The 12,720-nt window shown below is 39.3% G+C and overlaps 1 protein-coding gene across 1 annotated transcript; it reads right to left on the reverse strand.

Annotated features, from left to right (window-relative positions):
• Positions 1 to 934: 934 nt before the first annotated feature.
• On the reverse strand, positions 935 to 2,944 carry LOC140169315 (uncharacterized). The gene has a single exon (XM_072192573.1). The coding sequence runs from the start codon at positions 2,942 to 2,944 to the stop codon at positions 935 to 937; it is 2,010 nt and encodes a 669-aa protein (XP_072048674.1).
• Positions 2,945 to 12,720: the final 9,776 nt, after the last annotated feature.

A 12,720-nucleotide genomic window follows, 5' to 3' on the forward strand; every position in this document is an offset into this window, starting at 1 on the left:
TTTCGAGATTCTTGTTTTTAAAATTCTCATAATTTCCCTCATAATAAAATGTAAAACAAAAGAAAATTAGTGGCAAATGGTGGTCATAGACCACAAACCTAGCTGTGGCGTGTTGGTGTTGTGGAGGTATCTGACCCCTGTAGAATGTTCCAAATTTTTTGTCTTGCTCATGAGGTTTGTTGTCACCGAGTTTGACTCCCGTACTCCTTACAAATGTCCAGAAAATGCAATTCTAAGATTTGACCCCAGATGACCTTTGACATGAGCCCTGCAAAATGTTCCACAAATGTTCTCGTGGTCATCAAGTCTGTTGTCACCGAGTTTGAGCGCCCTATCTGTTACATATGCCCAGAAAAAGCTTTTCTATGATTGGACCTCTACATGACCGTTGACCCGACCATGCAGAATGTTCCCCTGGTCATGAGGTCTGTTGCTACTGATCACAAAGTTTCTTGTCACCGAGTTTGAGTACCGTACCACTTATAGATGACCAGATAATGTAATTCTAAGATTTGACCCATGATGACCTTTGACCCGACCCCTGCCAGACATTCCATAAATCCCCCTGGTCATGAGGTTTGTTGTCACCAAATTTGAGTCCCGTACATCTTTACAGATAGGAAGCAATTCAATTTTAGTACACTCACCGGAGCGCTTTCACCGGGTCAACCGGCGTCTTCAGCGGATGTTATTGCTCTGAAGATTTGTTGTTGCTAGTGATGTTGTTGGAACACCTCCGATAACGTCATAGATGTAGATGACGTCAAGCTTGAAGATGTGGTGGCGCCCCCTTGGTTCCGGGGGGTCAGGAGGTTGTCCCAAACAGGGTCGATGTCTAACCCTTTGTCACGGTTCAGTCTGGGTCTTTTGGTTCTGATATGGATGGCTTCCAAGACCCTACGAGGGAAGTCCTTAGACTCTCTCTCTAACACTTTCACGTTTCCCAGTCAATCTGGTGCCCTTTGCTCCTGTCAATATGTTCCTTGATTGCTGACTTAGAACTGGCCGCTTTGGATTTATGTTCTGTTAGCCTCTTTTCGAGCTTGCGTCCAGATTCACCAATGTATAAGGAGTCACAGTCTTTGCAAGGGATGCTATACACAACACCAGATTGTTTCTCTTGTTCAGTTTTGTCCTTTGGGGAGACAAGGGACCTACGTAGGCTATTCTGCGGTTTAAAGGATGTGCTGACACCAGCAGAATTAAAAACCCTACGTAACCGTTCCGAGAGGCCTTCCACGTACGGCAAGGTGACAAAGATGCCCTTTTTGCAGCTATCGTCGTCGCTGTCCTTATTTTGTTCTTTTGGTTTAGGACGCGTCCTGAACAATGTCCAGTCTTTGTAGCCACTCTCGTGTAGCACCTCCTTCACATGCCTAATCTCCTCCGATTTGTCGTCAGGATCAGTGACAACCGTCTCCGCTCTGTATAAAAGTGTTCTCACGACGCTCAGTTTATGCTCCAGCGGATGGTGTGAGCTAAAGTTCAGATACTGATCCGTGTGAGTAGGTTTGCGGTAAACTTGGATTTTCACAGATCCGTCTTGTTTCCGATAGATGAGCGTATCGAGGAAAGCCAGTTGCCCGTCTCGCTCTTCCTCGCGCGTGAATTTGATATTAGTGTCCTGACTGTTTATGTGGTTCGTAAACTCCTCCACATGCGACGATTTAATTACGCAGAATGTGTCATCCACATAACGATACCATGTACGCGGTGTGTGAGGAGCAGACGCTAAAGCGATGCGTTCAAAGTGTTCCATGTAAGCGTTCGCTGCCAACGGGCTACAAGGGCTGCCCATGGCACACCCATCTTTTTGCTGATAATTTTGGCCCCTAAACACAAAATATGTTGTATTAAGGCAGAAGCTTAACAATTGGATAATATTGTCAACACTAAGGTTTTCAGCACTGTCTACTTGCCAACTGTTATCATTTTCCAGCAAATGTTTGATCACATTCAGGGTATCCTTGACTGGGATAGATGTAAACAGCGCAGTGACATCAAAGGATATCAGGGACTCATCCGCATGTACAACAAGATCCCTAACCTGATCAACAAAAGTCTGAGTGTTCTTTATATGATGCACTGTTTGGCCGATAAGAGGTGAAATTATGTCAGCGACAAATCGTGCTAATTCATATGACACAGATCCTATGCTCGAAACGATAGGTCTCAAGGGAGCACCGGCTTTATGAACCTTGATCAAGCCATAAAATTTGGGTATATCACATACTGTAGGGTATAATTTCCAGTATGTTTTACTGTCAATCGTTCCACAGTCTTTCAGTTCTTTAAGTAATTTCACCAGTCTAGCCTGAAAAATCTGAGTTGGATCTTTTTTCAGTTTAGAATACACGTTGTCATCACTGAGTAGTGCAAGAGCTTTTTCTTCATAGACCGTTTTATCAATTACAACTGTGGCTCTACCCTTGTCAGCAGGGATTATTTCGATGTTTTCATCCTTTCTCAGATTATTAATTGCTGATCGCTCACCGCGGGTTATATTACTAGCGGGGGGTTTGGCGGTTTTGACAATATTTACCACCCGGGCTCTTAATTCAGCAGCAGTTTTATCGGGGAGATCTTTACATGCCGATTCAGTCGCTACAATCACATCGTTAATGGGCAAATTGTCCGCCGCGAAATTTAGTCCCTTTTCTAACACTGACACTTCATCCGACGTTAGTTGTTTTGATGATAAGTTAACAACCCATTTATCTTTACTGACAGTTCCAGATTTATTCACCTTTTTCGTCGAATTCTCGATGTTTTCCTTCTCGGAACGGTTACGCAGGGCTTTTAATTCTGCTGGTGTCAGCACATCCTTTAAACCGCAGAATACCCTACGTAGGTCCCTTGTCTCCCCAAAGGACAAAACTGAACAAGAGAAACAATCTGGTGTTGTGTATAGCATCCCTTGCAAAGACTGTGACTCCTTATACATTGGTGAATCTGGACGCAAGCTCGAAAAGAGGCTAACAGAACATAAATCCAAAGCGGCCAGTTCTAAGTCAGCAATCAAGGAACATATTGACAGGAGCAAAGGGCACCAGATTGACTGGGAAAACGTGAAAGTGTTAGAGAGGGAGTCTAAGGACTTCCCTCGTAGGGTCTTGGAAGCCATCCATATCAGAACCAAAAGACCCAGACTGAACCGTGACAAAGGGTTAGACATCGACCCTGTTTGGGACAACCTCCTGACCTCCCGGAACCAAGGGGGCGCCACCACATCTTCAAGCTTGACGTCATCTACATCTATGACGTTATCGGAGGTGTTCCAACAACATCACTAGCAACAACAAATCTTCAGAGCAATAACATCCTCTGAAGACGCCGGTTGACCCGGTGAAAGCGCTCCGGTGAGTGTACTAAAATTGAGTAGCGTAGAAGTCTAAAATTGCTTCCTATCTGTAAAGATGTACGGGACTCAAATTTGGTGACAACAAACCTCATGACCAGGGGATTTATGGAATGTCTGGCAGGGGTCGGGTCAAAGGTCATCATGGGTCAAATCTTAGAATTACATTATCTGGCCATCTATAAGTGGTACGGTACTCAAACTCGGTGACAAGAAACTTTGTGATCAGTAGCAACAGACCTCATGACCAGGGGAACATTCTGCATGGTCGGGTCAACGGTCATGTAGAGGTCCAATCATAGAAAAGCTTTTTCTGGGCATATGTAAGTGGTAGGGGGCTCAAACTCGGTGACAACAGACTTGATGACCACGAGAACATTTGTGGAACATTTTGCAGGGGTCAGGTCAAAGGTCATCTGGGGTCAAATCTTAGAATTGCATTTTCTGGACATTTGTAAGGAGTACGGGAGTCAAACTCGGTGACAACAAACCTCATGAGCAAGACAAAAAATTTGGAACATTCTACAGGGGTCAGATACCTCCACAACACCAACACGCCACAGCTAGGTTTGTGGTCTATGACCACCATTTGCCACTAATTTTCTTTTGTTTTACATTTTATTATGAGGGAAATTATGAGAATTTTAAAAACAAGAATCTCGAAAACAAAATAATTCTTATGTTCGACTTCGTTTTATGATGGTTTTAAAATCTATTTCTTTTGTTAGTCTAGTCGAATTGTCAAATAAAGAATAGCATTTTTTCAAAGGTGAGCATTTTTACGATGTTTGCCCTAATATTAGAGTCACGTGGTAGCCGTGACCAGCAAGTTTTTAAAAAAAAGACTGATAAAGAAGACTAATAACAGATGCTCCCGCGAGACTATATTTACAGCTAACATTAAAACACTTGACTTCTATTGTTCGATGTTATTTTTCGCTGGGTACAAAATGTATCTAAAACCATGCTAAATGTTATTTACAGTCCCAGGTGTAATATCTTGACAACTCATTAATTCAAAAGGGCCACCAATCCTACAGTCAATCATTGTTCGTAATAAACAAATATTTTTGCTTCCATTTCACGCGGTATTTCATAGCGAAAATTAGTTGCAAATCATACTGATCCAGAATTTTTAGACACTGCTACAGGTCTACCTGGTTATCACCTTCACACTACTTTTTCAGATTCACTTCCAATTATACCCTAGCAATTTCTGAAATACCGTACATACAAATTCCGAACCCCATTCGCCAAAAAAATCAAGTTTTTCACAATTCTTTTGTTCTTTTCGGACGACACATCAATTCATATAATAAATATTGTACATCGACACGCTATTTCGCAGCCGAGTCTCGTGGTGTAATGGTTAAGGCATTGAACTCCTAATCCGGCGACTTGAGTTCGAAATCCGATGACCAACTTATTTTTTCAATATTTTATTAAACAATAATTTTATTGTCATTAATCAAGGATAACACAATTTTAATCATCCAGTGCTATTATGATATTATTTTTTTTATCAAAGCAAGATGTTACCAATATTTTTTTTTTTTTAGTTCTGTCCTACCACGGGGCGATTCGCATGATAATAGGACAATAAAACATGTGATATGTATGAATGGTTGTTGAATCGATCTAGAGACCTGTCCCTTTGTCATCTTCAGCTATCGTAGAACTATATTCCAACATGACTGTCATTTCAATTGTTATACCGTTCCGGTTGGTTTATTGCATACACTCTATAGGTGTGAAAAATTATTATAGTATGGAAGGCCAGCAGGGACAAAAACGTATCCAAAAAGATACAACCAAATATGGAAGGCAAATTAGCAAAGCGGCAAAAATACCCAAATGCCTAAAAGGAGGGACTGTCCCCACCACAGACACACGGAACCCCCGATAGAGAGCAGGGCTTGAAGAATGAGGGAATCAAACTACAAACCGCGAAAGACCGCCAACAACCGCCGCCTAATAGCGAAATCCAACTAGATTGCCCCGCAGGGCTACAAAGAACTATCAACCGCGAAATTTGGTAATCCAACTAGATTGGCCCGCAGGGCTACACAACCAAATCATGGTTGACATGAAGAATGAGGGAAATTAAAACTACAAACCGCGAAAGACCGCCAACAACCGCCGCTTAATAGGGAAATCCAACTAGATTGCCGCGCAGGGCTACAAAGAACTATCAACCGCGAAATTTGGATATCCAACTAGATTGCCCCGCAGGGCTCAAAAACTACAATCATTAAAACATAATTATCTTGCTAAGTCGTGGCATTTAGACGCTTCCGTAGTATAATCCTTGCTACATATACACGCATTTCTCAGCTTCAATTTGAAGTAAATCGCACTGACTCTGTGTCTCGCTGGCATCGTCAACATTGGGTATGTGTTGTTCATATTTACATTTTCTTAGTTGCCTTGAATAAAGTTTATTAAAATGTATATGTATCCCTATTAACATTACAGTCACGCGGTAGCTGTGACCAGCAAGTTTTAAAATAAACGGCTGATAAAGTTTTATTAAATTATTTACTGTCATAAATCAAGGATAACATATAATTTCAAACATCTATGTTTCGTTTTATTCGTTTTATGGAGTACTTCGTAACCCGATGACTTTCCAAACTTAAAGCTGCTTGGCTACATTCATAAAAAGAAATAAAATCCACCAAAAAACGTTGACAACGTAAAGTAAGCAGCAAGTTTAAAAAGCCCCACCTCGGCTCACTTTTTGAAACTTGGTCCCATTTTGAATATCAACAGCAAATCGGTGTTTTTAACCTTTAAACAATAGCATCATTGCCATTAACATGCCTACTTATTATAAAACAAAACATATATAGGATATTGGCCATGAACAACATAATAACCTTTCTGATCGTTCCAGAATGCTAACAACTTTAATAATATCGCATCGGCACATTAAAGATACATAACACTTCTGGAAATGTTTTAAGTTGATAATTATGACAAAGTTTAAATCAGTATATTTTACAAATGGGACCAAGTTTCAAAAAGTGAGCCGAGGTGGGGGCTTTTTAAACTTGCTGCTTTCTTTTACGTTGTCAACGTTTTTTGGTGGATTAATATAATACCAAAATAATCCTTCAGGCGGCTGACTATTTAAACAAATCTTTGCATTTTAAAATTCAGAGATACAATCTTGACATTTAGTATGGGATATGTTTCCTCAAAATTCCCGGACTGGTCTGGAAAGGGTATGAAATAAATGTTTGATAGAAAATGTGCTTTCCATAAGTTTACACAATTATGGTTTTCATAATATAGCGAATTTGCCTAAACTGGCGGATTTAGGGAGGCTAAATTTGAGCTTTGAAGGGGACACAATTTCGGACTTTTATACAACATTGTTCTGTTATTATTAAATGTATAGGGGTTTGAGGTGATTTCCTCAACTTCGTCAGCAATAGGCATTCATCACAGCTGAAATACACTTACAATGTGTATGTGGGTACCAATTTTTGAACATCGGAAAAGCCTAAATTATGGCTCTTAAAAGTGGTACGCACACAGAAAGTTTGAAAGTGTCTTTCCTGAGAAATAACCCCAGTTCAGCAACCACATATGATTGATTATGTTAGTAAAAACTTTTTATATTGTCCTAAAACATTGTTTCTGCATGGATAATGATAATCATCTTTTTAACACATTGTGTATTTTCTTTATAGTTTTCTAGAAAAGTGGACTTAATTTGGTCCAGAGTGACATTACACAGTGTTATTGGCAAATAATTCAAGATTTGACAGTATACGACTGGGTATATTATATTCTTAGTCATCCGGGAATCATCTGTTCAAATTGTGATTAATTAGATCATATCGACAAGAAAAACTGACTTTTTGGTTAGATGTTATCACCGACGTTGCGGCCAAAACTTTTGTCCTTCAGCAGTATACTTCGGTTATATTTATAAATTTGACATCTACAAGTCGCCATACCGTATTCAACGATGTAAGGTACCCTGATGTACACAAACTCCACATGCCAAAGTACAGGCGAAAATGACAGGTTGCAAGGAAAATTGTTCTTACAAAAGAGTGGCATTTATTGCAAAGGGTAAAATAATTTGATCCGAAAGATAAACTCTTTATTTGCATTTTATCATTGCGGAAACAGTATTAACGACGGAAAAGCTAGATATAGCTGATTTACAAACTTATATTTCATTGTTTCCGTGCTAAATGAACGTGCCAATTGGCCATATCGATGACGTAATGGGATTCTTACGGGCATTAAGGTCAAAACTGTGTAGCTGCCGATGACGTTATTTGATAATTTGCACGTGAGGACAGGGAACTTAGGGAGCTGCCATTTTCTTCTCGAGTGGGTCATGAATTTATTTATTTTGGTGTCAAGAAAAATACCCCCCCCCCAAAAAAAAAAACCACTCTAATTCTACATTTACATTTACAGACATTTATGGCGCCATTCACCAAGACACCATGGCGCTTAAAAATATACACAAAAAGTCAAATAACAATAGCACAGTTCAAGAAATCAAACGAGTCTTTGGCATAGAGTTGAACACGGATGAGGTCGTAGCAGATTCAACTCGTTGAATTTGCTTGTTTACCTTATCTGTTATCTGCTTGTTTACCTTAATCTATAGCGACTGCGCTTTTAGTGATCAACATTAATTGATAAGAATTGATAAACGGAGTTCATAGTACATTTTCTTTACATGAAATCCTGAATTAGAGACTGTATAGTTGCAAACGTTCATGGAAGACACACTGTTTCAAATATACTCACTTGTTTACATCATTGTACTGAGATCAGTGTACTTACAAAAGGTCAGTATTATTGAAAAAAATATAAAATGTGCTCCATATCCTAAAAATCTTTGTTCGACATGTTCGGCACTTCTCCGCTGTGGTTATGAAATATTATAATCTGCTAACGCAGGCATTTGCTAGTTTTATAAAGTATTACTAGCTGAAGCGGCCTAGACGGAAAGAACTTAGGTATGAGGGTCGATCCTTCATGTAATTATTTCGTGTAATCTAATCCTAACTCTTACATGAAGGAATAACCGGTATGGGTCACAACGCTCCGATCGCTAGAGTGAATCCACCCTGTAAACTCCCCAGCACTCCTGGAAGCTTGTTAGGCTGGTGGTATGAGCAGACTTCCAGCATTTTATATTCCAACAATTTGTATCGTTACAAATATTCTGAGCAAAATGATTTATGATTACCAAGGGGATACATTTCTCAATAATGATGGTTGGTTAACTATATCAAAAACTTTGGAGAAATCCGTCAGAACCATTGTGCCTATTGTGCTGGAGTCTTTCCCTGATTCTAATAGATCCCAAGCAAAATCCAAAGTGAGTGGGAAATTTCGTCCGATAACAATCGGATTATTTTCAGGTTTTTCGAATCCAACTTCCTTTGCCGTTATATCCATTTTGTTTCCATGGCGGCGCTATGCAAATACAAAGCCAAAAACCAGGTGGTGGTCGCCGTGCATTCTCTAAATTCAGTAAATTTTCATCATCAACCATGTAATTGAATGGGATTATTTTGACATTTTAAAACGCTTGAAATATCACAAACGAATAGGCGTATGTTAATAAATAATATAAGTACACGCTAAAACCGTTGTGGTTCGATAATTAACCCCACAAAACTAACCGAGTATATGGAAAATGCCATACCGCCGAGCAGTTTTGCCGGCTCTCTCCGACCATTATGTCACCCACCGCCTGAAAAAAGTCAAGCGATATTGCTGTGCATCAAAGATGGTTACGTGTGGCGGTGATATCACAAAGCAAAAAAAAAAAAAAAAAAAAACTCGAGCAATGGCGCTATAGCAAAATTATTGCTATAAGGGTCTGGATTACACCCAGTTTATGCTGGACAGGATGATTTGATTCAAAGTTCAAGTACTGATCCGTGTGGGTCGGTTTCCTATAGATTTTTATTTTAGCGTACCGTCCTCTTGGATGACTGTGTGAGTGTCTAGGAATGTGAGTGACCTATTTCCCTCACATTCAGTCGTAAACTTGATGTTCGGATCGATTGAGTACGGGTGATTCGAAAACTTCTCCGCGTATTGTTTCTTAAAATTTGTATGGGTATCGTCCACATAACGGAACCACCACAAAGGGGGGCGGGCGATGATCATATAGCTTCCTGTTCTAATTGCTCCATAAATTAGTTGCAGACGATCGGGGATACAGGTGGCCCTATATCCGCATCATGGATTTGCTGGTAGTAAGTTCCATTATATAAAAAGAAAAAATACAATTCAACACATATCAAGATGTTTCGTCACGTGCGCAGCAGAAAGGCGGGTCCGATCACTAAGTGTGTTATCCTGTTTCAAACGAGCTTGAACAATTGTTAATATTTTATCAACGGGTTCTTTTAAGAACCCGTTGATAAAATATTAACAATGCTTTATCAACAGGTTTTGGGGTCAAGTGTCCAAAAGGTCACTGATTCCTAACTTGGGTTGCAAGTCTCCAGGTGAATGTCAAACTTTTAGCCTCTCATATCATACGATCGTCCGGATGAGCAAATCACTGAAGGGGCCTTTAAAGTTTTTGTTTAGCACAACGTTGGTTTTGCTATACATTGTAGGTAGGTATTACCTTTTACCACGTCTGAGAGATCAGAGATTGTTTTGATGTGTCCAATCATTTCCGTGCAATAATATGAAACGTTTCCTATTCCAGAATGACGGAGGAAGAACTCAACGTTGAGGTCAAATCCAAACCATCTCGACAAAACATGGCATTTCTCCAACCTGCTCCTCCAGGCTCAACGCCCAACCTTCAAAAGGCATTGACTTCGGTGTTACCACAGTTTCTACAAAATACCATTGCTATCGAACAAAATGTGACGTTACCTGAGGATAACGGAGGGATAAACGGCACATGCGTGGAGCAAAATACAAGCGATCCATATTACAGGCGTCTTCAGGAAGTCCAAGCTGAGGTGTCTTACTGGCAGATGGTGATCTCTATGTGTGGTATTATCCCATCTATAATTGTAGCTCCGCTTCTGAGTGTTTGGAGCGATAGAGTAGGCCGAAAAATAGTTATCGGTTTCATTTTACTCGGTTATCTCGTTTTCATGGTTGGATTTCTTCTTGTACATCATTTCACCCTGCCACTTTGGGTCCTCGTTGTGGCTAAATTTATTGAAGGTGAATAATACTGTCAAATTCTTGATGAAAAGAATTTCAAAACAAGATTATTCATTTGCTATATTTGATTGGTCTTTTTCCCTATAGTCTTTCCGATAACGTTGTCTATGTTTATTGTACAGGGTACATTTTAAAGAGTCACCTAAATTCAGATCGATTAAAATAATGTGGACTAAGTTTTATCCTGAGTCAAGTGATTAGCCTACTAGATCTGGCAACATCTTGCAAGGAATTAGTGGCGTAGTAGTGGTCATTGGTTGGGGAGGGCAATATAAAGACAACATTCTCGATGGGCTAAAATACCGGGGATGATTCAAATTTGATTAAAAAACCCCTTTTTTTAAACCAAACTCACGACGAAACTAGGTGTTCTGTATATACCGTATTAGATAAACATCTACCAAAAAGTTAATTACCCCCTCCCCTTAAAATAATGGCAATTATTTCTGAACGATTGGTCGTATGTCAAATTTGGAACATGCAGTCGAAGCAGAATTCAATTATGCGCATTATGACATCTCATTTGTTGCAATGGTCCCAATATTGATATCGCAGCGTACATTCAAATGAACGTAACTCAATATAACGTTGCAGCAAAGTCCTATAGCTTGTATTCAGTGTCCATGGAAGAAAATGTTTCCTGCTCTCATTGGTTTAATCTTCTTCTTTCTTGAATTTGGAGGAGTTCAAAACATGTAAATGATAAAAAAAAATTCAATTTTTCTGTGACCAAGAAGATCATGGAAAACCAAGAGTTACATTTGCTTTTTACACCTTCCAATCAGTAAATTTTGAATCTAACTTTACCACTGGAAGGACACCTTTTAATTGTAGGTCATTTAGGTCTGATTTTTTGAAACTTGGCTAGTGGTTAGGCTTCCTAAGCCAGCAGGTTAGAAGTAAAATTCTAAGCACTATATATATGACTAACTGAGCTTAAGCCTGATTGCTTAGGAAGCCTGACTACTAGCCATACTTCGAGAAGCCGACCCTTAGGCCCTTGTTAGTCAGAAAACAATATAGAAATCTTCATGTTTCAATTTGACATTATGTGAATAATGATCACTGATGTGAATAATGACCATTTGCCCCTCCAAATGCATGAAACAAAACGAATAATTCAATGAGAGCTGATAAGATTTTCTTCAATGGATACTTAATATATACAAGACAATATGATTTTGCTGCAACTTTCAAATCTTGGGTTACTTTCATTAAAATGTACGTTGCGATATCAATGTTGGGATCATTGGAACAAATGAGCAGAAAGAGATTATACTTCGATTGCATTTTCCAAATTGTGCATACAATTAACGGTCGAGGAATAATGGCTATTATTTAAGGGTGGGGGTAATTACTCTTTGGCAGATGTTTATTTCCTACCCTGACAATTGACAATTTTGTTGAATTTTATCTGACAGGTTTAACCGGAAGTGATACGCTATTAGTTGCCCAGTATACTGCATACATTTCTGATATTACAAACAAGGAAAACCGATTACTGCGTATCGCAATCGCTTACACAATGCCGTCAATAGGGATCGGATTGACTCAGGTGGGTATTGGATACCTTATCGAAGATTACGGATTTGGCCCTGCACTGTGGATCGCGTTTATTGCGTATTGCCTTGCATTACTGTACATAATCATCCCACCATTTTTAATCGAAACTGTTGATAGGAATGAGAAAAACGTGAAACCGGGAATGGATCAATCAGAATCCCGCGTTTTATATGGATTTAAGAGTCTGATACTTCTATTCAAAAACAAAACACGCCTTCGAACATGGCGTTTAGGATTTCTCTATATGATAGAGTTTATGAATCAGGTGATAAATACTGCCGTTCTCGGAGTCGTCCTGGTTTATGGATTGGGAACACCGTTTTGTTGGTCGTCAGTGCTAGTTGCCGGCTATACGACCTTGGTTATTTTTAGCGGTGCTCTAGGTAAGATGTTAGATAATTGATCTACAGTATAGTTGAAGATGATGAGAAAGTTTAAATTATTATAGTGTTTTGTTTTTGTTACAATAGTATCGACATTTGAAAATGCAATTTGAAGTAAAAATTCTTGAAAAAAAACCAGTGGTGGTGGTAGGGATATATTTTACATATTATGTTCTTACTTTCTTTATTATGTTATATATTATGTTCTTACAGGTGCTCTAATAGGTTCGA

The sequence above is a fragment of the Amphiura filiformis genome, chromosome 14 (genome assembly GCF_039555335.1).
Source record: "Amphiura filiformis chromosome 14, Afil_fr2py, whole genome shotgun sequence".
In the NCBI taxonomy this organism is placed as follows: Eukaryota; Metazoa; Echinodermata; class Ophiuroidea; order Amphilepidida; family Amphiuridae; genus Amphiura; species Amphiura filiformis.

Bases quoted from the DNA above. Each gene is read 5' to 3' on its own strand.
- LOC140169315 (XM_072192573.1), bottom strand. From the start codon at position 2,944: ATGTATAAGGAGTCACAGTCTTTGCAAGGGATGCTATACACAACACCA.